We start from the raw sequence: 22007 nt of genomic DNA on the forward strand, positions 1-22007 counted from the left end.
ATCTGGGAAACCAGCATGTTTCCTTCTTTCTTTTAGCTACACTGTCTGACGTCATTCCATTATTTCGTCATTTCTCTCTTGCACATAGCCCAGCATGGTGACATGTTATGGCCATACCTGTCGCCACTCACTAGGGCACAATCCACGAGTATTGAGCATGTTTTCACTCATTTTCGAAGTACCCCAGTTACTGGGACACACTCTCTTCCCCCTCTGCAGATTTATTACACCCTTGGGTGCGCATGACACGCAGGCACTAGCTTATTCCAGCCTCTAGAGACGCCGCTTCTCGCATCGATCCAGACTGACTCCCAGACTGTTAGAGGTGACAATCCTGTAAGGGTTTTTAGAGACTCCATCCCCACGTGGGGAAAATGCACCACTAGGGGTGAAAGCACTAGCACACCCTTGGCAAGCATAACGCCTTATGCTTTTTCCCACTCTATGCCTAATAGTCCCCACTCCAGTAAACAGAGTGATGGAACAGGGCTTATCCCTAATCTTCGAGACCCCTTCGATGACCAGGGAAGCTTTGGTTGGCAGAGATCACTCTCCTGCTTTACAACCAGCCCAGGCAGCTATCTTTACGCAGGGATCTTTTGACCCAAGTGAATGAGGAGATTTGCCATCCTCACCAAGAAGCCATGACCCGCTGGCCCTGGCCTGTGAGAGGCTGAATCTGAATGTGACAGACTTGCCACTCAAGGCCATTGAGTATCCAATGCCCGAGCCCCTTCTACACGCTCAATGTATGGAAAAACAAGTGGTGTGTCCTAAAAAAGAAAATTCCTTACCAATGCTCTGTGTCCAAGATTTTATTAGGAGTGTGTGTGTGTGTTGGAGTGACCGAGTGTGTAGGGCCCTGTGAGAGGGCATAGAGACAGTGCAAATATTGGAATAAAAGGTAAGTAAAGATACAAGGTAAACTCCGTCCATGTAGCTATTTTGTTAGTTATTTACCACTCGTATTGCTTGGGGATAGAAGCTGTTGATGTCAGACTTGATGCACCGGTACTACTTGCCTAATGTGACTAACCTTATCTGACCAACCATCCTATCAGCTAACTTCCGCGTGCATGCTGACATACTGACCATGTTCCTTAAGGTTCCCAGAATAAATTGTTATACCTCAATGCTACAACTGTAGATCAGGGCAGGACTCAAAGAGAAAGCAAGGAAGGCAGGGGCCAAAAACAACATCAAGATTAGACACTTTGTGTGAGAGCCATACATGAAGCCTGCTGGGTGCACATGGTCTATGCCTGTCACAGGGTTTCAACAGTAAACTGACACTCGTTCCATCAATTTGAAGGTGATGTTAAATTATACACCACCAGGAGGAATATATATTTTTTTATTATTATTATTTTTCACCTTTATTTAACCAGGTAGGCTAGTTTAAACAAGTTCTCATTTGCAACTGCGACCTGGCCAAGATAAAGCATAGCAGTTCGACACATAAAACAACACAGAGTTACACATGGAATAAACAAAACATAGTCAATAATACAGTAGAAAAAGAAGAAGACAAGAAGTCTATATACAGTGAGTGCAAATGAGGTAAGATAAGGGAGTTAAGGCAATAAATAGGCCATGCTGGCGAAGTAATTACAATATAGCAATTAAACACTGGAATGGTAGATGTGCAGAAGATGAATGGAAATGAATGGAGTGATTGGGACTCTCCTGACCAGCTCAATGAATGATGTTACAACATGCAACAGGCTTGTCCTCTCTAAAAACAATGAGCTTAATCTTTTTACGTGCCCTTTAGCATAGTTCTTTACAATACCAGGCATTATGTCTTACATGATACAAATATGAGTTGAAACATCATTTCTTTAAATGTAGCATAATCTACTGAACTCATTGTGTGAAATAACATCTGCAATGCTTCCCAGATAACTGGTCCACAGAACTAGCCTACACTTTCCAAGTTGATATTTCTAGTCTAAACCTGCTTCTCATTTTACTCGGAGTGAGCTAGTACTACATCCAGTGCAACAGGTGGCACTATTTCATACTGTATAGACAATAGACATGTTTCCATGTCACTTCGCTGTTGTTGCCGGAAGTGAACCGCGCTTGTCTGTGGAAGTACATGTGAGTTTATTTAGCTGGACAATTTCCATGTGGTTCTGCTTCAACAACTGATTCAAAGCTAATCTGTAGCTAGTACTGTCCTGTAAAAATGGGCAAAAAGGGTCAAAAAGAACAAAAGAAAATGAAAGGAGCAGAGAAGACAGCAGCCAAAATGGATAAAAAGATTTCAAAGCGGTCTAAACGAGAAGAGGTAACGTTAGGCATGTCTGTCTCCCTTTCAACTGCTGGCTACTAACATTAGCTAGCTAGATAGTTCTACAGTACATTACAATGTATTTATAGCATACCATCTTATTACATAAAATCGTGTGTGTGAAATTCCAAGTCAATTAACTTCTACTCAATCACATGACATTGTACAGAGTGAATAGTTTCAGCTGTTCACTGCTGTGTTGTTTTCATTTGGCATTGATACAGGAGGACCTGGCTGCACTGATAGCTGAGTTTCAGTCCTTGGATGCAAAGAAGACAACAGTTGTGGAGACCGCCTGCCCGCCCCCCTCACCCAGGTGACCCACTACTCTGTCCTAGATGTTGATAGGTGTTGACCTGGATCATGTTCAATGGGCACAAAACTGGAGAAAATGTGTTACTGAGTTACTTTGGCTGATCTTGTACAATAAGAATTGTCTCGTTTTCATTTTTTTTTCCATTTCAAAACCTTTGCTGTTTCGTGCCTACTGAACATGAGCCTTTGTGTTAGGTGTGGCAGCTCAAGTCAGAGCCAGGTGTCACAAGCATTTTTGCTACACCTGCAATAACATCTGCTAAATATTTGTATGCGACCAATAAAATGTGATTTGATTTGATAGTAGTGGTATCCTGTTTGTCTCATCACTCAGGTTGAACGCCTCACTGTCAGCACACCCCGACAAGGATGAGCTGATCTTGTTTGGAGGCGAGTTCTTCAATGGCAAAAAGGTACGATTCATATACACTACATGACCTAAAGCATGTGGACACCTGCTCGTCGAACATCTCATTCCAAAATCATGGGCTTTAATATGGAGTTGGTCCCTCCTTTGCTACTATAACAGCCTCCACTCTTCTGGGAAGGCTCTCCACTAGATGTTGGAACATTGCTGCAGGTATGTGCTTCCATTCAGCCACGAGCACTAGTGAAGTCTGATGTTGGGCGATTAGGCCTGGCTCGTAGTCGTCATTCCAATTAATCCCAAAGGTGTTCGATGGGGTTGAGATCAGGGCTTTGAGCAGGCCAGTCAAGTTCTTCCACACCGATCTCGACAAACCATTTCTGTATGGACCTCGCTTTGTGCACGGGGGCATTGTCATGCTGAACCAGGAAAGGGCCTTCCCCGAACTGTTGCCATAAAGTTGGAAGCACAGAATCGTCTAGAATGTCATTGCATGCTGTAGCATTAAGATTTCCCTTCACTGGAACTAAGGGGCCATGAAAAACAGCCCCAGACCATTTTTCCTCCTCCACCAAACTTTACAGTTTGCACTATGCATTCGTCTGTCAGACTGCCAGATGGTGAAACGTGAATCATCACTCCAGAGAACACGTTTCCACTGCTCCAGAGTCCAATGGCGGCGAGCTTTACACCTCTTGCGCATGGTGATCTTAGGCTTGTGTGGCTACTCGGCCATGGAAACCCATTTCATGAAGCTCCAGACAAACAGTTCTTGTTCTGATGTTGCTTCCCGAGGCAGTTTGGAACTCGGTAGTGAGCGTTGCAACTGAGGACAGACGATCTTTACGCGCTTCAGCACTCAAGCTTACAGTCTCGTTCTGTGAGCTTGTCTGCCCTAGCACTTTGCGGCTGAGCCGTTGTTGGTCCTGGATGTTTTCACTTCACAATAACCGCACAGCATTTTGATGAACTGACTTGTTGGAAAGGTGGAATCCTATGAAGGGGCCACATTGAAAGTCACTGAGCTCTTTAGCAAGGCCATTCTACTGCCAATGTTTGTCTATGGAGATTGCATGGCTGTGTGCTCGATTTTATACACCTGTCAGCATAGTCAAATCCACTCATTTGAAGGGGTGTCCAAATAATTTTGTATATATAGTATATGCTGAACACCTTTTATTTTTTTTATTTAACTAGGCAAGTCAGTTAAGAACACATTCTTATTTACAATGACGGCCTACACCGGCCAAACCCTAACCAGGACGACACTGGGCCAATTGTGTGCCGCCCTATGGGACTCCCAATCACTGCTGGTTGTGATACAGCCTGGAATCGAACCAGGGTTTGTAGTGATGCCTCTAGCACTGAGAAGCAGTGCCTTAGACCACTGCACCACTCGGGAGCCTTTATATTCATATACTTATTAATGTATTCATATATTTATTAATGTATTTTTATATTTATATTCACCATTTTTTGTCTGTTATTAATCCTTATTGACTTTGGATGAATAGGGTTAACAGTGGGTTAATTTTCTTCCTTTCAGACGTACCTCTACAATGACCTGTTCTTCTATAACATAAAGAAGAACACCTGGGTGAAGTCAGACATCCCCAACCCTCCTCCACGACGCTGTGCTCACCAGGTAACTATGTACCTCCTTTCAACCACCATCTCTACAACCACCTCCGTTTTCTTTCAGGGATGCAAACATGTCTCTTTTCGACGATATCCGCCGTTTAGATCTCAAAATAGATCAACACCTTAGCGGATCAGAGTGTGCAGACCTAGAGTGTATCACACATTAAGCTATAAAAGAGAGAGCGCAAGCAGATCTTCTCCCTCTGCGATTACTTCCTTCTCTCTCTAACGAGTACAGGATGCATCCCTACCATACGCGTCCTACAAATTGAATATCAAACGGAGTTCAGAGCGTGATGTCAGATATGTTATATCAAAATGAGTGCTTCATCCAATATCACGTGTGTCTGATGTGAGCAGTTACCCGCGTCCCCCTAACCAGCCATTCGCCTACTCAGCTGCTTCGCTCCGTCTGTTCTTTATGCGCATCTCCATAAGTTTTGAAAATGTTATTTAGCTGCAATGGCGAGTTGGGGAGTGCAGACAGTCATGGGATTTCTGTTGTTAAATTTGTTCAATTATTAGAGCAGCTCCCAGGGTGAGCAAAGTGGATAGGTATCTTTTGATTTCACCTCTAAGAACAAGCAGGCCATTTTGCGAGTTTTTGGTTTCATAACAAACGACCTTGTTTAGTCATGTTACCTGGCTAACGAACACCATGGTACCTTGGCTATACACACATTTGGATGGCGCAGGGAAAAGGGATAGATAGCCTACTCAAAGAGATGCTTCGAAGTAGGATGCATATGTCTAATCAATATCATTCTAAACTCAATCTGAGGGGGTGGATCACCATACTACTAGGTATTGTTATAGTTGGCCTGGTATCACATTGTTAGGAAAATCAGAATCCCCTTTATTCGACAAGTACATTTACACGTACTCTGAATGTTACAGTGGGGCAAAAAAGTATTTAGTCAGCCACCAATTGCGCAGGTTCTCCCACTTTAAAAGATGAGGCCTGTCATTTTCATCATAGGTACACAAAATCCAGAAAATCACATTGTAGGATTTTTAATGAATTTATTTGCAAATTATGGTGGGAAATAAGTATTTGGTCACCTACAAACAAGCAAGATTTCTAGCTCTCACAGACCTGTAACTTCTTCTTTAAGAGGCTCCTCTGTCCTCCACTCGATACCTGTATCAATGGCACCTGTTTGAACTTGTTATCAGTATAAAAGACACCTGTCCACAACCTCAAACTGTCACACTCCATTATGGCCAAGACCAAAGAGCTGTCAAAGGACACCAGAAACAAAATTGTAGACCTGCACCAGGCTGGGAAGACTGAATCTGCAATAGGTAAGCAGCTTGGTTTGAAGAAATCAACTGTGGGAGCAATTATTAGGAAATGGAAGACATACAAGACCACTGATAATCTCCCTCGATCTGGGGCTCCACGCAAGATCTCACCCCGTGGGGTCAAAATGATCACAAGAACGGTGAGCAAAAATCCCAGAACCACACGGGGGGACCTAGTGAATGACCTGCAGAGAGCTGGGACCAAAGTAACAAAGCCTACCATCAGTAACACACTACGCCACCAGGGACTCAAATCCTGCAGTGCAAGACATGTCCCCTTGCTTAAGCCAGTACATGTCCAGGCCCGTCTGAAGTTTGCTAGAGAGCATTTGGATGATCCAGAAAAAGATTGGGAGAATGTCATATGGTCAGATGAAACCAAAATAGAACTTTTTGGTAAAAACTCAACTCGTCGTGTTTGGAGGACAAAGAATGCTGAGTTGCATCCAAAGAACACCATACCTACTGTGAAGCATGGGGGTGGAAACATCATGCTTTGGGGCTGTTTTTCTGCAAAGGGACCAGGACGACTGATCCGTGTAAAGGAAAGAATGAATGGGGCCATGTATCGTGAGATTTTGAGTGAAAACCTCCTTCCATCAGCAAGGGCATTGAAGATGAAACATGGCTGGGTCTTTCAGCATGACAATGATCCCAAACACACCGCCCAGGCAACGAAGGAATGGCTTCGTAAGAAGCATTTCAAGGTCCTGGAGTGGCCTAACCAGTCTCCAGATCTCAACCCCATAGAAAATCTTTGGAGGGAGTTGAAAGTCCGTGTTGCCCAGAAACAGCCCCAAAACATCACTGCTCTAGAGGAGATTTGCATGGAGGAATGGGCCAAAATACCAGCAACAGTGTGTGAAAACCTTGTGAAGACAGAAAACGTTTGACCTCTGTCATTGCCAACAAAGGGTATATAACAAAGTATTGAGATAAACTTTTGTTATTGACCAAATACTTATTTTCCACCATAATTTGCAAATTAATTAATAAAAAATCCTACAATGTGATTTTCTGGATTTTTTTTCTCATTTTGTCTGTCATAGTTGAAGTGTACCTATGATAAATTATAGGCCTCTCATCTTTTTAAGTGGGAGAACTTGCACAATTGGTGGCTGACTAAATACTTTTTTGCCCCACTGTACTTAGTGATATGGTGCTGCTAGTGATAGACAATATTTATAGACAGAATACAGACAGCAGCATTTAAACAAAGTTTACATACATGATATACAATTAGGTACAGTGAGCATAGAGCTATAAGAGAATGAGCAGATATACAAATAATCAGTGGGTAGACGGTTGATATACGGTTGATATACCGTGGGTATACGGTTGATATACCGTGGGTATACGGTTGATATACCGTGGGTATACGGTTGATATACAGTGGGTATACGGTTGATATACAGTGGGTATAAGGTTGATATACAGTGGGTGTACGGTTGATATACAGTGGGTGTACGGTTGATATACAGTGGGTGTACGGTTGATATACAGTGGGTGTACGGTTGATATACAGTGGGTATGTGGTTGATATACAGTGGGTATACGGTTGATATACAGTGGGTATGCGGTTGATATACAGTGGGTATACGGTTGATATACAGTGGGTATGTGGTTGATATACAGTGGGTATGTGGTTGATATACAGTGGGTATGTGGTTGATATACAGTGGGTATGCGGTTGATATACAGTGGGTATATGGTTGATATACAGTCGGTATACAGTGGGTATCTGGTTGATATACAGTGGGTATCTGGTTGATATACAGTGGGTATACGTTGATATACAGTGGGTATACGTTGATATACAGTGGGTATATGGTTGCTATACAGTGGGTATATGGTTGATATACAGTTGATATACAGTTGATACACAGTGGCTGTAAAAATGTACAGTATCCGTATGAATATATCTAAATGCAGAGAGACAACCCCACTCAGAACATTTCCATCGATTTCTCGTGTGTTTCCGTTCAAAACATTTGTTTAAACTTTTTGGGCCCTCACCAGTTTGCATCCTTGTACTTTACAGAGCTCACCAGATCCCCCCCCTGCCTTCTTTCAGGATTCTACCTTTACTATTTATAGTCACTTAGACAGCTCAGGGTAACTTTTTCACACCTTTGTTCTACTTTTGGGGAACTCAAAGGCATGTCACACCTTTACTGACACATTTTATTTTTCACTTTTTCTCTGTTGTGGATGAATGATTTCTCTCACTGCGGGTCTCAGGTGGCAGCCTGCCCATTGTGCTGTCATTCTCCCTTTTGGACACCAGAGGACAGACTATACCTTTGATACAGCTATGAAGAGATTTGAGAGATTGCCAGAGTAGATGATATCTACCTGATAACTCTCTCTCTCCCTTCCATCTTTCTCTCTCTCTCCTTTCTCTGTCTCTCTTTCTCTCTCTCTGCAGGCGGTGGTAGTTCCCCAGGCAGGGGGGCAGCTGTGGTTGTTTGGAGGGGAGTTTGCGTCTCCTGACGGGGAGCAGTTCTACCACTATAAAGACCTCTGGGTTCTTCACCTCTCCACAAACACCTGGGAGCAGATCAAGTGAGGGAGCCATATTGCTGTAGTAGTAATAGTGTGTTAAACGTATGTTTGAGATGCTACTAGATGAACCTGTTTGTGTGAGTTCAAGTGTTGTGTCTGTAACCCAGGGTTCCAGGTGCCCCCTCTGGTAGGAGTGGACATCGTATGGTCCTGAGTAAGAGGCAGTTGCTGGTGTTCGGAGGCTTCCACGAAAGTGCTAGGTAAGGAGAGATGATGGGAGGAGCTATCGTGTCAGTTAAGGAGAGGTGATAGGCAGAGTAATTGTAGGAAATAAGAGGAGAGGAAAGAGAACCTTCTGGCTAGCTTTATGGAGGTCAAACTATCACAATATGAGATGCAGCCGCTGCATGAAATATGCAAAATGAACTAGATTATTTTGTTGATAGTGTACTTCTTATCTTGCAGGGATTTTATCTACTACAACGATGTACATGCCTTCAGTCTGGACTCCTTCACCTGGAGTCGCCTCTCCCCCTCCGGCACTGGCCCCTCCCCTCGTTCAGCCTGCCAGATGACCTCTACCCCCGATGGCTCCGGGGTCATCATCTACGGAGGATACTCCAAAGTGGTGTGTGTGTGTGTGTGTGTGCACAACAGGTTCTTAAGTTTGCTCATGTTAATTTGATATGATATTGAGAGATATGCAGCAAGTCTTTGAATGACTCCATGACATTTTAAATCAAAGTTGTGTTTTTATTCTTCCCTATTAGAAAGCTAAGAAAGATGTGGAAAAGGGAACCATCCACTCTGACATGTTTCTCCTCAAGAGAGATGGCAAAGAAGAACAAGGTACAGTGATGCTCAGGCTTATACTTACTATTGGCTACAGACTAGCCTGGACAAATAAAACGCAGGGCAATGGGATTTCTATTCACATGACATTGTTCCTCATGTTTATTTTCTCCCTGTCCCTTTCAGAGAAGTGGTTGTGGTCCCGGGTGAGTCCCTCAGGCTCCAAGCCACCCGCCCGGTCGGGCTTCTCCCTGGCTGTGGGGCCCACGGGCCGGGCGCTGCTCTTCGGAGGGGTGTGTGACGAGGAGGAAGATGAGACTCTGGAGGGGGACTTCTACAACGACCTTTACCTGTATGACATCAACAAGCACCGCTGGTTCCCTGCTCAGCTCAAGGTAACTGCTGGAAACTTCTATTTTGGCACATACAGTAGATATAATGTTTACTTGGACATTTGTAAGCAGCTGTGTTAATATTGTTGTTGTTGACCTGTTTTTCCCTCCCCTTGTCCAGGGCTGTAAGTCGGAGAAGAAGAAGCGTCGACGGGGGAAGAAGGAAGGGGAGGGGTCAGGGGAGGGTCAGGAGGAGGAAGGAGCAGCAGCACAGGGACCTGTGGAGGTCATCAAGGAGATCGTCACTGAAGACGGAACAGTCATGACCATCAAGGAAATAATCCCCGGGACACAGGTGGAGGAAGAGAGTGAGGAAGAGGAGGAAGGTGAGGAAGGTGCCTCGGCCATCCTTGTCGAGCCCTGTGCTCGCTCCAGTGCCATGGCAACAGTGAAATATGGGAAGCTGTATTTGTACGGGGGCATGTTTGAGGTGGGTGACCGCCAGTTCACCCTCAACGACCTGTACTGTCTGGACCTCCACAAGATGGACCAGTGGGAGGTGCTGGTCGAGATGGACCCCAGTAAGTAAGAGGGAAACTGGGCTTTTCTGTCCGTGTGTTTCTGTGGGATGGAGGTTGACTTCCTGATCACACTGACCCCTTCTCTCTGTAGAGACCCAAGAGTGGCTGGATGACTGGTCTGACTCAGAGGACGATGAGGAGGGGGATGAAGAGGAGGCTAAAGGAGGTGATGACGAAGGGGAGGAATCTGAAGAAGAAAGTGACTTACAGGGTAAATGAGAAATATCCCTTTATTCTTTTCGGTGTATGTTTCTAACCCTACTTTATTCTGCTCTTCATGTGTTCAATAGTGCTGATTGGCTGAAAGCTGTGGTATATCAGGCTATATCAACTGGGTGGTTCGAGCCCTGAATGCTGATTGGCTGAAAGCCGTAGTATATCAGAGAATGTACTTCTCCACTAGAGCAGTGAACAGGTTGCATCAAAGCCGAAGCCAAAAGCCTCTTATAGAAAGCCTCAAGGGACAGTGCTGTCTAAACACAATGTCAGTCGCAGTAGTGTTGACACCAGCAGTAACACTCTCTTCTGTGTGGTGTATGCGTTTACAGATGAGGAGGATCACCCCCCAGTGCAGCCAGGTGAGGCGCTGGAAGACTTCCAGAGCCGTACAGAGCAATACTGGGTAGGCCAGGCCCGGGCCAACATGGGCCCAGAGGCTAAGGACACGAAGGTGCAGAAAGTGGGCATAGCCATGGCCAAGGTGTTCTATGAAGACCAGCAGTGAGCCAGGGTGTATGTGTATCCGCCTTCTTTGTGTGTGTGTGTGTGTGTGTGTGTGTGTGTGTGTGTGTGTGTGTGGGACAGGTGGAGAGTGATAGTTTGTCATAGGGAAGAACGAGGGTACTCATCAGTGTTTCCCAACTCCAGTCCTCAAGTACCCCCCCCCTCCCAACAGCACACATTTGTATTGTAGCCACGGACAAGCACACCTGATTCAACTAATCATCAAGACCTCAATGAGTTGAATCAGGTTAGTTTGTTTGGGGCTACAACAAAAATGTACACGGTTGGGGGTACTCAAGGACTGGAGTTGGGAACCACTGATGAGTATCCTCATTCTTCCCTATGACACATTATTAGAGTTGGAAAACACTTCTTTAAACTGAAGAGGCCAATTAAATAATCTCTCTGCTTGGTGAACATTTTCTGCCCTCATAACCACCCATGCCTTTGTACAGTAGGCCTAATTGTGCACGAAAATATGCTGCTGTTTTGGCAGTTGGACTACACTGCAGTATGTATACTGTATCGTATTTGGAATTAGTTTCTAGTTTCATATCTTCAAGAAGATGGTCAGAAAATCCTTGTCATTGCTCACCCCCTTTGATTTATTGTTTTCTAAACCAATTTGTCATTAAACATCCAACCATAATACTTCTGTAGTGTCTGTAGTATTTTTAAAGGTGACGGCCAATGTGTGTAGTGTTGAAAACTGCTCAACCTGATAAATACTGGTTGATCTTTCCCAGTGTTTGTGTTGTATTGAAGATAAGAAGATTATGTTTTAGCCTTTAAAATAGGTTGTTGACTCAACTTTTGACATATTTGAACCACTCTACCCTGCTACCAAAGCTTTGCCAGAACATATACTGTAGTACATTGGCTCCCTGACTGTTTACTACGCACTGTGCAGCGGTCAAACATGTAGTCAAACTTCCCCTGCTGTATGCTAAAGGTAAAACAGTTCCTTCGTTTTAGCTCTACCTCTCCTCCAGACTCATCTTCTTATCTGATGATGGAGAGAGGAAGGTATATCGCAGAGGGAGGACAATTCAGCGAGTGAGTGATTTGAAAAGGACAATGAAAATACTTTAGAATAGTAGTCAGGTATCAATCAATCAAATGTTTTTTTAAAGCCCTTTTTACATCCGCAGATGTCACAAAGTGCTATACAGGAACCGAGCCTAAAACCCCAAACAGCAAGCAATGCAGATGTAAAAGCATGGTGGCTAGGTAAAACTCCCTAGAAAGAAACCTAGAGAGGAACCACACTCTGAGGGATGGCCAGTCCTCTTCTGGCTGTGTCGGTGGAGATTATAGGAGTACATGGCCATTAAGGCCAGATCATTCTTCAAGATAAGAGACGAGGGGCGAGGAAAGCTGTGCCTCCAAATGAAACGCAGCCTAGCTAGCTAGCTATCCCAGAGTGACCTATTTTCTCAGCTCTGAGAAGAATGAGGGATGACGAGTGGAGGGATGAATAATAGATGGAAAGCAGATAGATGGATGAGGTTACTGGGATGCTGCAGACTGTCTCCAACTCTTTCCCTCACTCTCTTCTTCATTCGCCTTCGACCCCAAATTTTTAAATCCTGTAAAAAAGACCGATATAAATAACTAAAAATAGACTTTTTGGGGGGCCCAGTGCTGCTGACGTGTCGGAGCACATGAAGTGTTATCGTCACAGACTCGTCAGTGGTCCCATGTGAGAGTGAGACTCATTCAGAGTGTATGGCTACTTCAGTGTTAGTTGTATAATTTCATTCCCTGTTTTCTTGATCTTTTTGGTGTTCTCCTATTTTATAATACCATATTAGGTGTTTTTAGACTGACTAGGTGCAATAATCATCATTCATTATCAACCCTTCTCAATGTTGTCGCACTGAAGCTGTTCCGGCCCGGTATTCTGACTCATAATATGCTAATACAGTTTCCAAGATAAGAAGTCAAATAATTCAATTTATAGCCATTTGTTTGTGTGTTTAATGTGAGTAGTTGTGATCATACACACAGCTGTCAGCTGGACAGATATTTGGTGAGTCCATGACAGACTGTTACCTCTTTCTCTACCTCCTCCAATAGATTTAGAGAAATTACCCATCATCCTGTTCAGTGGTGGGACACAGCTAAACTTCACGCAGTGATTTCATTACAGTAATCTGGTGAAATTGGCTTAACTTCCCTTCAGACAATGAGCAGACAGGGAGGCAGTCAGAGACACGACAAGACAGACCGAAAACTGCACTGAGAAAAGGACAGTGGAATTGAGATAGGAGTTGACAGGGCTACGACAATACTAGCAATACAACTAGGATATGTTCTCATGTACTTGTGCCATTATATACCAGCTAAGCTAAAGAATATATTTTGTATGTAAGTTGCATCCTTCTGGTTTTGTTGTGTGGTCTTGCTGGCTGATGTAGCAACATGAAGGCAACACACACAAACTAATGTTATTGACATGAAGCCTACAAGCCAAGCTGCAGTTGTGTATTTGGAGTGTACCATTTTAAATCTATTCAGGGGAATACTTTTTTTCTCTCTGGGTAATGGTAATGCAAGAGCATGGGAAATAAAGAAGAATAGAAAAGGATAGAGGATGGGTTCATATACAGTATATAGACTGAAACGGCACAGAGAGGGAAGACTGAGGGAAATGAAGGTGTGTCGAGCTTGATTCACCATTTTCCTCTGCCTTTTCTCTCTCTCTCTGCCCTCCCTTTCATTGTGAAGATGGGTCCCGGGAGACAAACCCCGCCCTCATCGGTCTGACCACGCCCCTCATATGATGGAGGGGAATACGAAGTCAGGGTTGCCATGGTGACCCACACTCCAATGCTGCAGTTTAAAGTAGCAGCTTGGTTTACTCCTGTCTCTGTTGCACTTTGGTATCTAACATGTTGTTCACCTTAAACTATTTAACAATATGCAGTGTATACCTGCATACACACGCACATTCAAATAATTTTATCTCTGATATCTTCAATACTCTTTTTCATTATGGAAAGAAGACCTGATTAAAATCAGACCTGAAGAAAGAGGGAGAGGACAAAGATTCAATAACCACAAACCAGGAGTTTTCTTTCAAACACTTTCATTATTTTCTCCACATAACTCAAAAACGAACAGACCCCCAAAAAGTAAAGAAATAAAAGAGAGGAGAAGAAAAGAACTGGGCATGCTTTGGCATGCGATGGGTACTTCCAGTCGGAATGGTAGAAAAACCACAGGAGCAGGTAGATCAGCCAGTCGTCACCTCTGCACCTCTCAGTATCATCAACAGCCACTGGAACACTTTTCCATAGTTGTTCTTTGAATCAGTAAACCCTTTCCCATAATATGCCTTAACCCTCTAACGGTATCAGTCCAGTTTCCAACAGTACCTACTAACTCATGTAGTCAAGACTGGGGGAGCAAACGTTGTTGAAAAATAAAACTACACACGTTTGGCCCCAACTTTCATTCCTTCACATTGGCAGCTCTGTTTAACTTTGCTGGATAGAGAAACGGAGAGGCATAGGAGGAAGAGAAGAGCGAGCACACACAGACCGGATGATCACTTACAGGAGGACCAGGAGAATCAGGGTGGAGTACAAGCCCCTTACAGACATGCTATAAAAACATCTCAGAGTCTTTGAGTTAGTTAGCCAGCTATATATAAAAAAAAAAAAGCAAAACACTTCTCTTAGTTTGTCTGTTTGTTTTTTCTCTCTTGTTTTCATTGCGTCTAAGATGTGGGCTTTGTCTTGGAGAAGCAGTGGGATGCAGTAGACTAGTAGCCTGTGTCTGGATCTTGTAATGTACTGTAATGTACTGTACTGTAGCGCAAGCCCAGGCTACCCTATGGAAGAGTCTGCTTCACAGAACAATACTGGACAACAGCTGGAAAAGTTCTGCTTGCTCAGGACTAAGAGCAACTTGGCAAAGCCTGTAAAGTACCACTTTTTTTTTTTTTATTTTTTTTGCAGCCTCCCACCCCCCCACTCCCTTCTTATACTGCTTCCAAAACTAGCCCTCTACTGCACATCGTTGCCCTTAGGCAACAGAAAATATTTTTGCCCCTCAACCTCCCCTTATTATGATAATATGTGATGACATGTCTGTAAACAATCCAATGAGGTGCAGAAGTTGGTATGATGTATCAACTGGGGGAGGGACCTTCTTTCAGGAAGCAGAGCAGCCTGAGCACGTGGTGTGACTGAAGTGTACAATACATTTCATTATTTTGCATGTTTAACTAGAGATAACTTGACAATTAAAAATATCTAATTGTGTAGGAACCTGTAAAGAAGCATATTTGATTTTTGAACACAAATATATATATATATATATATATATATATATATATATATGAAAAAACAAATGTAGTTTTCTTTTTCATATATATATATATATATATATATATGAAAAAACAAATGTAGTTTTCTTTTTGTTGCCTCAGGGCAACGTTGTGCAGTTAGGCTACTTTTCAGGGCAATATCATGCTCAATGAAAGACATTTGATGGATATGGATATTTTTTGCCAAAATATCCACTGACATTCACATGCAATGGACACAGCGACATTCTATGGGCGAAAGGATCCTAATGGAGTAGTTAGGATCACCCTCTGATAGTGAGGACAGTGAGCTGGAGGACAGTGAGCTGGAGGACAGTGACAGCGAAGAAGAATCAGGTTTGAGAGGCAGTGAAATACTAGTTTATGCCCCCAACTTGTATTTCCTTATGAAAAGAGTGTTTTTTCCCTAGTATGTTCCTCTTAATAAATGTTCTAAATATATCAGGTTTTCCTTAGTGTTTTAGCAACAATGAAATCTGGGTGGAGGGTGAGAAAAGCCCAAATCTTCCCAAAAAATAGGATGGAATATTAGCAGTAGAGGGCTAGAGGAGACATTTATATTTTTCCCCAAAAAGATTTATCTATACAAAACTAAAACATACATGAGCATGCATTTTAGATATTTTTTTCAACTTTATAAAACAAGGCAGTAGGCGTTTTTTCAGAAGTCTTGCAAATAGCTCAAAAATATTATTTTTTTCTGTCTTGGTAAATCATTTGTTTTGAAAGCAGCAGTTTTAAACATAACAGTCTCTGAACTTGCACTAGGCCTCTTACAGTACGGCCAGCCAGTGCCTCCAGACCAGACCAGGTGTGTGGGGTGAGGTTTGGGTAGAAACCTTTAGACATGATACTGTAGAGAGAGAGAGAGAGAGAGAGAGAGAGAATGGCTCTGTAGGGGACAGAGGAGCAGATAGATGAGAACTGACAGAATGTTATTCGCTAGTCCTCATATAAAGTTCAACCTGTGCGTTAAAGGCCAGAGAGACATTGAGAAAGTTTTTTGGAATGTCAATATTTTATATGAATATAGCTTATCATTCACATACCACTGTATGTGTGGGAGTATTGTACCTGTTGTGTACATGGTATTGTACAATGTGTGTGTGTGTGTGTTTGAGAGTTCTTTCCTTTAGATCATTTGTTCATTTTGTTGTATGTTGACTATAAAGAGAATCTTTCACATTAGAAGCCCTTTCAGACAAAACTATTCCTACTCCAGTTACAGACAGATTAGAGTTGATACACAGTAGTTCTTTGCACATGGCTCAATCTTGGTAACCCAAGTTGCTAAATTTGCAACAGGTTTTCTAACATAGATAGGTTTTATGGTGCTATAGTTGTTAGAGGCAATTTTGTGTTGGTCATCCCGGTTTTTCAGATTGTAAACATGTCCTGTTGCTAACTAGGATCTGTAGTTGCAAAAGTGTTTTTGTAGCCCTATTTTATTTAATCATATCTATATATATGTTGTTTCATTTTTCATGAAACACCTGCTTGCCATGGACATTCTCTGGTCTATTTGGGGAAGTCTTGGTTAAGATGGCTGGTTGTAGGAATAGGGGAGCATGGTGGAATATTAAATAAAAGGAGAGTTACATGAAACAAATAAAGGGGGTAACAGGATACGGCGTGATGTCATGAGGGGACTACCGGGAAGGGGAGGAAGGGGGGATGAGAGACTGAATTAATAATTGGGAAGAGGAACAACGTGTCAGGAGGGAGAGAAGGGGGAGGGTTTGGAGGGCAGTGGGTAGGACAGGGGTCCATTTCCCATCCCTTTAACATTGTATTACCTGGGTGGACAACACACCTGGGTTCAAATACTACTTGAAATCTTTAAAATACTTTCAGCATTTGCTTTTAGCCTGCCTCAACCACCAGGTAGGCAGGGTTTTGCACTTTTCAGACTTTTCGATTGTTTCCAGTGCAACAGGCAAGCTCAATCAAGCACAGCTAAAGAATTTTAAATTATGCCAAATAGTTTTTGAACCCAGGTCAGGTGGACACAGCCATAACCAGACTAGATACATTATATCCTGTCTCATTCGACCCGCTACACCATTATACAAGAAGTGCTCATCTGAGTCTACCATTCCAAACAAACTAAACCAAAAGAACATCAGCAATATTAACAGAGAAAAGGCAAGTAAGGAATAAAAAATAATTTAAATGAATATATCATACGTGAGCAAATTAATAAGTTAAATTATAAGTTACAAACCTTTTTTAAACATTGATTTAAGATGAAAAACAGGTAATGTCAGGGAGAGAAAGAATTACATATATATATATATATATATATTTTGCAGATCACTGCTTATCTTTCATCTGGGCATTGGGAACCAGCTTTATCCCCATATTGTTAATCCTCTTACTGTACTCTTTACATAGTGTCAAATTCCCAAGGGCTGTATAGTCATGATAATACTCATAATATGTTATAATAATAGCATAGATATTAATAGGCAATCCATTTTTAAATAAAAAAGTGAATAAACAAAATTGCAACTCCAATGTTGAGCAAAATCACCATGATGACCAGAATTGAGCTGGAGCCCTGTGGAGGAGGGAGGGAGAGAATAGTACATGTTAATTCAGACTTCACACACACACACACACACACACACACACACACACACACACACACACACACACACACACACACACACACACACACACACACACACACACACACACACACACACACACACACACACACACACACACACACACACACACACACACACACACACACACACACACACACACACACACACACACACATATATAGTGGGGCAAAAGAGTATTTAGTCAGCCACCAATTGTGCAAGTTCTCCCACTTAAAAAGATGAGAGAGGCCTGTAATTTTCATCATAGGTACACTTCAACTATGACAGACAAAATGAAAAAGAAAATCCAGAAAATCACATTGTAGGATTTTTAATGAATTTATTTGCAAATTATGGTGGAAAATAAGTATTTGGTCAATAACAAAAGTTTATCTCAATACATTGTTATATACCCTTTGTTGACAATGACAGACGTTAAATGTTTTCTGTAAGTCTTCACAAGGTTTTCACACACTGTTGCTGGTATTTTGGCCCATTCCTCCATGCAGATCTCCTCTAGAGCAGTGATGTTTTGGGGCTGTTTCTGGGCAACATGGACTTTCTATGGGGTTGAGATCTGGAGACTGGCTAGGCCACTCCAGGATCTTGAAATGCTTCTTACGAAGTTTGTGTTTGGGATCATTGTCATGCTGAAAGACCCAGCCATGTTTCATCTTCAATGTCCTTGCTGATGGAAGGAGGTTTTCACTCAAAATCTCACGATACATGGCTCCATTCATTCTTTCCTTTACACGGATCAGTCGTCCTGGTCCCTTTGCAGAAAAACAGCCCCAAAGCATGACGTTTCCACGCCCATGCTTCACAGTAGGTATGGTGTTCTTTGGATGCAACTCAGCATTCTTTGTCCTCCAAACACGACAAGTTGAGTTTTTACCAAAAAGTTATATTTTGGTTTCGTCTGACCATATGACATTCTCCCAATCTTCTTCTGGATCATCCAAATGCTCTCTAGCAAACTTCAGACGGGCCTGGACATGTACTGGCTTAAGCAGGGGGACACATCTGGCACTGCAGGATTTGAGTCCCTGGCGGCGTAGTGTGTTACTGATGGTAGGCTTTGTTACTTTGGTCCCAGCTCTCTGCAGGTCATTCACTAGGTCCCCCCGTGTGGTTCTGGGATTTTTGCTCACCGTTCTTGTGATCATTTTGAACCCACGGGGTGAGATCTTGCGTGGAGCCACAGATTGAGGGAGATTATCAGTGGTCTTGTATGTCTTCCATTTCCTAATAATTGCTCCCACAGTTGATTTCTTCAAACCACGCTGCTTACCTATTGCAGATTCAGTCCTCCCAGCCTGGTGCAGGTCTACAATTTTGTTTCTGGTGTCCTTTGACAGCTCTTTGGTCTTGGCCATAATGGAGTGTGACTGTTTGAGGTTGTGGACAGGTGTCTTTTATACTGATAACAAGTTCAAACAGGTGCCATTAATACAGGTAACGAGTGGAGGACAGAGGAGCCTCTTAAAGAAGAAGTTACAGGTCAGTGAGAGCCAGAAATCTTGCTTGTTTGTAGGTGACCAAATACTTATTTTCCACCATAATTTGCAAATAAATTAATTAAAAATCCTACAATGTGATTTTCTGGATTTCTTTCTTCTAATTTTGTCTGTCATAGTTGAAGTGTGCCTATGATGAAAATTATAGGCCTCTCTCATCTTTTTAAGTGGGAGAACTTGCACAATTGGTGGCTGACTAAATACTTTTTTTTGCCCCACTGTAGCTCTACCTGTACACACACAAAATCAAAGGCACAGCTAATGTGTACTTTATTTAATGTTGGTATTTACTCTGTATAATTAGGTTCATTTGAGAGATACTGCATTTTCATGTACTGTAAATGAGTCTCTCAATGTTATTGAGAGCCAGCTTGTTAAAACAGCAGACTATTAGGGACATCTAACTGATGGGTTTTTGTAACTGCCATGGAAAATGTATAGGACTGGAGCACTCATAAAAGGGAAAGAGCATTACAGATCACCTATGTAATTATCAAAGCAATTACATAAGTTGAGTCCATAGTATGACATCTAAAATACTTTAAACTGTAATTCACATGCTCATTGGTAGCCTCTAACAACAGCTATGTTTACTCTACACCATGTAACTGAATGATCATTCCCGAAGGATATGTATGTTGTGTATAATTGATGCATTTCATATGCCAGTGACCCTGTCTTTACGGTGGTGCACTCTCCATGCCAGAAATGTTGTAGATGGCTCAGTTCACTGATCCCATTTGTCTGTGTGATACGTGGACATTAGCTCCATGTGCACTGTTGGCGTATCCTCGTGGATATCTGTATGTTTAACTGTGCTCTGCTGGAATAGATTATAGGGGAGAGCTTTGTGCAAAAGTGTTCTACAGTGCGATCACTTGCAGAATCTGTGTCTGCTTATGCGTGAATGTATCTGTGTTTCATGTGAACCTGTCTTACACAAGTCCGCTGCATTTACTCGCCTCTCTGCGGCTGCAACCCCCCCCAGTCACCATCACACGCCCACTGATTGGCTACTGCTGAAGCAAGGCATAAGCTGTTTCCTAGCAACAGAGCGTGGGGCAGCCAATGCGGGGATGCTTTGTGGAAGGAGCTACTTTGCCAATCTGCTGTTACTAAGGTGCAGTGGGAGATAGCTAGCTGAGGCTGTGTGGTGCGGTGGAGGGGATGTGGGAGGTTAGAGTGTCCAACCATAGAGTCTGTGTTGTGTAGAGCACCTGCCTATCAGGGGACTACACCAGGGCCCCGGATGCTCCCACTTACTACTGTACATAGCTACTGTATGAGTTCATTCTGTTATTATGTCTGTACATCGCACAGTAATGATACATTCATAGCTCTTCTATCATTGATTACAGTACAATTGTGTCTGAATGCTGTGTAAATGCAGTTAACATCTGCATGCAAGTGATTACTCATGCGTGTGTGATTTTCTGCATGTGTGCACATGACAAGCAAATTATATGACTAAGTGTGGCTATGAATGTGTGGGTGAGAGGAGGCGTCCTTACCGAGTTTGCTTTGAGCTGGGTTAGTTTCTTGTCGTCGTCGTGTTCTAGTGCAATGGGTGAGGATTTCTGTGGGGGGGAGAGGGTGAGATCCCTGCGCAGAGGCCGAGCCTCCAACTTGTCCCCCTTGCTCAGACTGTCCAGCTTTTGCATTGAGTCTGGGCCCGGTCCCTCCTTTCTCTCTTTGCCCTCCCGCGCTCCTGACGGCCGTGCTGCCTCCCTTTCCCTGCCCTCCCTGGCCTCCCGGGTCTTAGAAGGCCGCTGTCTCTGCAGCGTGTGGGAGCGGGCCTCGCCACTGTGACCATGGTGCTCCTCTCCCAACCCATAGGGCTTCTGGGAGTTGGAGTCCATGGGCTGCAGTGGCCTCATCTCCATCTCGTAGTTGCTCAGCTTCTCCTCATCCTGCTCTAGCAGCCGCGTGTCACCGCTGTGCGTCCGCTGGGACCTCCACGATGCCGACGGGCAATCCGACCATCGGTCCCTGGAGGCCTTGTGATTGGACGAGCCATGCTCTCGAGACTTGTGATTGGAGGAGGCGTGCTTATGGCCGTGGCCGTTGGTGCGGCCCCTGGCCTCGTCCTGGACAGAGGGGGTGGTGGAGCGACTGCTGCCCCTGCTGCCCCCCCTGCTGCCCTCTTTAGAAGAGCGTTTGTCCTCGCTCCAGCTGTTGGCCCTTAGGTACTCCCCTCCTCCACGGCCCTCCATCAGCACCTGGATCTCCTGGCCACCACTGCCCCCTCTCCCACCCCCACCGCCACCACCCCCAGCGTCGTCCACAGCACTCTGCCGCAGGAAGCGTGCGTTTTTGGTGCGGTATGGCTTGGAGGTGGTGGGGCTGCAGGGTGGAGAGGAGGGGTGTCTGGCCTCAGGACTAAGGTCAGGGGTCAGGTTGGGGGGTGTGGTGCCCTTTATGTAGAGTTCAGGACTGTCTGGCCCCGTGCCACTGGAGATCACCTCAATGTCGTTCTCACTGGAGTTCTGATGCTTTGGCCTTTGGACCTCTACTCCTGACCAACAGCAAAGAGACACAGGGAGAGAGACAGAGAGAGAGAGACATAGAGAGAGACAGAGACACAGAGAGAGACACAGTGAGAGAGACAGAGACACAGAGAGAGACACAGAGAGAGAGACACACACATAGAGTAAGGACAGCATGACACACAACTTTGGGAAAGTC

At 43.7% G+C, this 22007-nt stretch overlaps 2 protein-coding genes across 3 annotated transcripts in view; one reads left to right on the forward strand and one right to left on the reverse strand.

Annotated features, from left to right (window-relative positions):
* Positions 1–2076: 2076 nt before the first annotated feature.
* klhdc4 (kelch domain containing 4) lies at positions 2077–11508 on the forward strand. The gene is made up of 12 exons (XM_029668296.2): positions 2077–2293; positions 2521–2612; positions 2946–3024; positions 4525–4623; positions 8353–8489; positions 8597–8689; positions 8895–9057; positions 9200–9278; positions 9408–9616; positions 9735–10134; positions 10226–10345; positions 10683–11508. The coding sequence occupies exons 1-12, from the start codon at positions 2192–2194 to the stop codon at positions 10856–10858; spliced, it is 1749 nt and encodes a 582-aa protein (XP_029524156.1). The 5' UTR covers positions 2077–2191; the 3' UTR covers positions 10859–11508.
* Positions 11509–15285: 3777 nt separating this feature from the next.
* Positions 15286–22007, reverse strand: part of jph3b (junctophilin 3b) — a 46159-nt gene continuing 39437 nt past the window's right edge. Inside the window, exons 4-5 of one of the 2 annotated variants that reach the window (XM_029668298.2) lie at positions 20834–21831; positions 15286–17753 (exon numbers count right to left, since the gene is read on the reverse strand). In XM_029668298.2, coding sequence (XP_029524158.1) covers positions 17673–17753; positions 20834–21831 — 1079 coding nt within the window. In that variant the 3' untranslated portion in view covers positions 15286–17672. Of the gene's footprint in view, positions 17754–20833; positions 21838–22007 lie in introns of both variants that reach the window. The other variant, XM_029668297.2, reaches the window with a different exon arrangement.

Source organism: Oncorhynchus nerka, linkage group LG9a (assembly GCF_034236695.1).
Source record: "Oncorhynchus nerka isolate Pitt River linkage group LG9a, Oner_Uvic_2.0, whole genome shotgun sequence".
NCBI lineage: Eukaryota > Metazoa > Chordata > Actinopteri > Salmoniformes > Salmonidae > Oncorhynchus > Oncorhynchus nerka.

Coding starts and splice junctions, on each gene's coding strand:
- klhdc4 (XM_029668296.2), top strand. CDS start 2,192: ATGGGCAAAAAGGGTCAAAAAGAACAAAAGAAAATGAAAGGAGCAGAG. Junction 9,058..9,199: donor ACGGAGGATACTCCAAAGTG/GTGTGTGTGTGT, acceptor CTTCCCTATTAG/AAAGCTAAGAAAGATGTGGA. Junction 9,617..9,734: donor GGTTCCCTGCTCAGCTCAAG/GTAACTGCTGGA, acceptor CCCCTTGTCCAG/GGCTGTAAGTCGGAGAAGAA.